The sequence below is a fragment of the Sinocyclocheilus grahami genome, unplaced genomic scaffold (genome assembly GCF_001515645.1).
Source record: "Sinocyclocheilus grahami isolate Dianchi unplaced genomic scaffold, SAMN03320097.WGS_v1.1 scaffold725.1, whole genome shotgun sequence".
NCBI lineage: Eukaryota > Metazoa > Chordata > Actinopteri > Cypriniformes > Cyprinidae > Sinocyclocheilus > Sinocyclocheilus grahami.
The window spans coordinates 49,901-54,831 of NW_015505904.1; the positions used below are offsets into that span (position 1 = coordinate 49,901).

Here is a 4,931-nt window from a genome sequence, read left to right on the forward strand (position 1 = left end):
ATTGAGGGGGGCTAGTCCCCCCAATAATTAGAAATCACTAAACCCTTTTCTCAAATATTGCCAATTCGAGAGAGAGAGAGAGAGAGAGAGAGAGAGAGAGAGAGAGATGAAAGTTGCGTTTCTCTTTTTAGACTGAGTTAACTTAAAAAAAACTGCGATTTTATCCTCTTGTTGCTGGAAAATATAATGTAGCGATTCAGTATTTAAACTGTTATTAATAAAAGTCGTGGGGCAGTGTTGACAAGTTTCTTTTCTCCTGGATGTGTGAGCTGTGCGATCTCTGATATATATATATATATATATGTGTGTGTGTGTGTGTGTAAGCAGCGCATTAATATAGAACGGTAATTAAAGGCTCTAATGCACTCCAGCACAGGTGTGTGTATCGTAGGAGCTAGACGACGTATGATGAGGGCATAATAGTGGTGTCCCAATTCTTAGGGGAATATTTTCACGCCTACCCCTTGACACTCTGTTTCAAGGGACAAGGGGAAGGGGTAGGCGGAGGGGTATAAAATAGAATTGGGATTGGGCCTAAGTCTTAAGTCTTTTTTTATTTATCATGCAATTTACAAAAGCAAAAAAGGCATCTAACACTAGCTTGCTCTATTCTTTAATTCTTTCACCCGCATTCAATTCAGTATGGCGTCTAACCCGACTGAGGTCTCCCCCCCCAGCCTTTTGACCAATTTCCAGTTGCATGTGATTATTTTTAAGAATGAAATTCAAACTGATTCAGAATCATTTAGACTGATTTGTGAACCAGTTCAACGAACCCATTAAAAAGTACTGACCACAAAACAACAACAACACTCAGTCGTCAACTAACTTGTGAGCAATTTTGATTTGACAATAGAGCAATATCACAAAACATGTCAAATCAAAAAGTCAACTTTTACCGTTAATAACTTTCATAAATGATTCATTAGTAATTATATCATATCAATATCAGACTGTTCATTAACTACAAATCTATTAAGCAATTTCATGATCTTGTAAAAAAGGTATTGGTGCTCATGTCTACTGATCAGTTCGTGCAGGTGAAATTCCTCATGTTTACTGTACAGCAGGGGTCACCAAGCTCGGTCCTGGAGGGCCGGTGTCCTGCAGAGTTTAGCTCCAGTAATTATATCATATCAATATCAGACTGTTCATTAACTACAAATCTATTAAGCAATTTCATGATCTTGTAAAAAAGGTATTGGTGCTCATGTCTACTGATCAGTTCGTGCAGGTGAAATTCCTCATGTTTACTGTACAGCAGGGGTCACCAAGCTCGGTCCTGGAGGGCCGGTGTCCTGCAGAGTTTAGCTCCAAATTCAATTACACACACCTGATCCAGCTAATCAAGCTCTTATAGGCATACTAGAAACTTCAAGGCAGGCGTGTTGAGGCAAGTTAGAGCTAAACTCTGCAGGACAGCGGCCCTCCAGGACCGAGTTTGGGCAGCCCTGCTGTACAGTGTGTGATAGGAAGAGTTTGTAAGCGTCCGGAGGAATGAATACGGTTACCTGCTGCCAGATAGATGGGGTGCTGCTGTGCTGGACTCCAGGCCTGGAGAGCGGTTCGCTTAATTTCTTTCAGCTTCATCCTAAAAAGATTCATATGTTATGCATTGGCCATGCTATGACTGTTTGAGTACATGTCCCATTTACAGTGGATGTCCAGGTAAGGCAAAGGTTTGCTCTGTTCAGTAGACTGTTTAGCCCAATGGGAAGATCTACCAATTGACACTTGCAGTATATCTCCTAAACACAATGAAATTATACATGAAGCATTCTTACGACAATAAAAACAGAACACATTGTAACAGCAGCTGGGGCATTCATTGCCAAAAACATAAATGCCATCCTGCTGCTAAATCATTTAAGACACAGTAGCTACAGAGTTTGCAAGATACTAGACAGTGAATGTTCAGGAAGAATCAGAATTTCATAACAAAGCGCTGTTATACATAAGAAGAGGCGAGCTTCTCGCAACAGACACGTTTTAGTGAATGAAATGCGCAGCCTGTACACGCAATGTCCATGTAAAGAGGTAATAATGCAGCAGAGAGTTTTAAAGGTGTTTACCTTCTCTTGTCGGGCTTCCAGACACACTTCCACGTCCCCACTGCTGTCCATCAACGTGGCACAACAAGCCCCGCCCACCGGCGCGACGACTTCCGGCGGAAGGGCTCAGTTAGCGTGTTGTGCGAGTGAGCGTGTGTGCACCTTTCAAAGCTCAATTCTTCTTCTTCTTCTTCCGTTTTTTGGCGTGTTACATCCTGTGTGCATATCGCCACCTACTTTTGCTGTTATGCAGTCATGGTTTATTTATCAATTTATTCCTTGTTTTTGCTTTTCCTGTTCTTACACCCGTATATACACAAATATTCCTACTTAAATAATTATTCGATGCTCCATCCCATTCCTTCTCCCCAGGCTCCACCTGGCGCTGCGTGTTCAGCTCCTCCAGACTAAATCCGTGGTCCCTACAGATCCAGAATAGAATAGAGCATCGGCATTCTATATTTTAAATCCTTTCACTTAACCCAGAAGTATATATGTATTTTATTAATATCATGTATCCTTCTCTATCTCTGTTAAACTCATATCCTAATAAGTATTCCAAATCCTTATTTACCTTACCTTTCTTGTTTAAATATGATATTAATTCCTTTCTTTCTTCATCATACCTTGTACAATTATATATTACATGCTCCACTGTTTCTTTCTCCCCACAATTCCCACACAGCCCAGTCTCATGTATTCCAGTTATGAACAGTGAAGCGTTCAATCCCGAGTGTCCAAGTCTCATCCTGGTTATAATAACCTCTTCTTTTCTATTTCTACCACTTACACTTCTTTTAGTATTAACCATTTTTTTAATATTATATAAATGCCTTCCCTTATTACCTGTATTCCATATACCCTGCCATTCTTTAATAATATTTTCCTTAATGATAGTTTTAATTTCACATTTACTTAAAGGAACATTAAAATCTATTACTTCTCTTCCTAAAGCATTTTTTGCTAATTCATCAGCAGATTCATTACCAGTTATTCCCACATGTGCTGGCACCCAGCAGAATCCAACTACCACACCTTTTCTTTGTATACGCCATAATAATGTAAATATTTCACACAACAAATCTTCTCTAGAAGATTGCCGAGTAATCAATGATGTTAAAACAGAAGCAGAGCTCCAAATTCAATTACACACACCTGATCCAGCTAATCAAGCTCTTATAGGCATACTAGAAACTTCAAGGCAGGCGTGTTGAGGCAAGTTAGAGCTAAACTCTGCAGGACAGCGGCCCTCCAGGACCGAGTTTGGGCAGCCCTGCTGTACAGTGTGTGATAGGAAGAGTTTGTAAGCGTCCGGAGGAATGAATACGGTTACCTGCTGCCAGATAGATGGGGTGCTGCTGTGCTGGACTCCAGGCCTGGAGAGCGGTTCGCTTAATTTCTTTCAGCTTCATCCTAAAAAGATTCATATGTTATGCATTGGCCATGCTATGACTGTTTGAGTACATGTCCCATTTACAGTGGATGTCCAGGTAAGGCAAAGGTTTGCTCTGTTCAGTAGACTGTTTAGCCCAATGGGAAGATCTACCAATTGACACTTGCAGTATATCTCCTAAACACAATGAAATTATACATGAAGCATTCTTACGACAATAAAAACAGAACACATTGTAACAGCAGCTGGGGCATTCATTGCCAAAAACATAAATGCCATCCTGCTGCTAAATCATTTAAGACACAGTAGCTACAGAGTTTGCAAGATACTAGACAGTGAATGTTCAGGAAGAATCAGAATTTCATAACAAAGCGCTGTTATACATAAGAAGAGGCGAGCTTCTCGCAACAGACACGTTTTAGTGAATGAAATGCGCAGCCTGTACACGCAATGTCCATGTAAAGAGGTAATAATGCAGCAGAGAGTTTTAAAGGTGTTTACCTTCTCTTGTCGGGCTTCCAGACACACTTCCACGTCCCCACTGCTGTCCATCAACGTGGCACAACAAGCCCCGCCCACCGGCGCGACGACTTCCGGCGGAAGGGCTCAGTTAGCGTGTTGTGCGAGTGAGCGTGTGTGCACCTTTCAAAGCTCAATTAGTGATGGTTATCAGCTTTAAGATTTAAGAATATTTGCGCACGTGATTATTTTTAATTGCATGAGACCATTGTGGACACACTGGCAGTGCATGCTGCTTTGCAGTCAGTGTTATTATGACAGTGGCATGCTACAGTGCTGAGTGATTCACACTGCTTTGAATTAAGATTGCATAAATAAAACTGAATATAAGTCATGTAAACTGGATTTAAAAGACCACTGGTTGAGAAACCACGGCACCATGCAGTCCCCGACTTAACAGAACGTTGAAATGCATGAATGTAATTGTATCAAGCCAAACAAACAAAAATACTATCATTTTAATTCTATTTAATTTTATTTATCATGTGCATAATACTGTTTAGTAATCAGCCAACATTTAGCAGTAGAACTGATCCCGTGTATTCAAGCTGTTTTATGGAAGAGCATTTGTTACAGTCCTGGACCGTGTGTTATATGAGGACTATAGATACGCTCTGTGTCTGAGAGAATGGGCTCTATCTGAAGATGTTCCTGAACAGTCTGAGAAATGTGCCTTTTAGAGTTGGACAGAATTGTGTAGTACTCCAGTAGCATAACGTGGCATTACTTGAATAATCTGTTTTGAGATTTCTTCTTGGTTGTGTGCCAGTTTCTATGTCAAGTAAATATGACGACTTATACCTTCAGAGGCTCAAACTAAATTGTATTTTCTTTCAGAGCGCAAATCCTGGGCCTGGCCACTGTGCATTGATTTGTCATGTGGCCAAACAATCTGGAAATGCGTATCATATCCAGCTGTCTGTAAATGAGAGAAACACAAATGAAAATTGGTAAGTTTTTTTTTTTTT

General features: G+C 40.5%; 2 protein-coding genes across 4 annotated transcripts in view; one reads left to right on the top strand and one right to left on the bottom strand.

The window, feature by feature from the left end:
• Nucleotides 1-2,190, bottom strand: part of LOC107560399 (protein transport protein Sec31A) — a 31,782-nt gene extending 29,592 nt beyond the window's left edge. Inside the window, exons 1-3 of the mRNA XM_016244566.1 lie at nt 2,073-2,190; nt 1,656-1,748; nt 1,512-1,591 (exon numbers count right to left, since the gene is read on the bottom strand). Coding sequence (XP_016100052.1) covers nt 1,512-1,590 — 79 coding nt within the window. The 5' untranslated portion in view covers nt 1,591; nt 1,656-1,748; nt 2,073-2,190. The remainder of the gene's footprint in view (nt 1-1,511; nt 1,592-1,655; nt 1,749-2,072) is intronic.
• A 1,295-nt stretch (nt 2,191-3,485) lies between these two features.
• LOC107560406 (uncharacterized) overlaps nt 3,486-4,931 on the top strand; it is a 7,027-nt gene continuing 5,581 nt past the window's right edge. For 2 of the 3 annotated variants that reach the window (XM_016244577.1, XM_016244576.1), the window contains exons 1-2: nt 3,486-3,541; nt 4,801-4,913. The gene's annotated coding sequence lies outside the window, so the exon portion shown is untranslated. The remainder of the gene's footprint in view (nt 3,542-4,800; nt 4,914-4,931) is intronic. The other variant, XM_016244574.1, reaches the window with a different exon arrangement.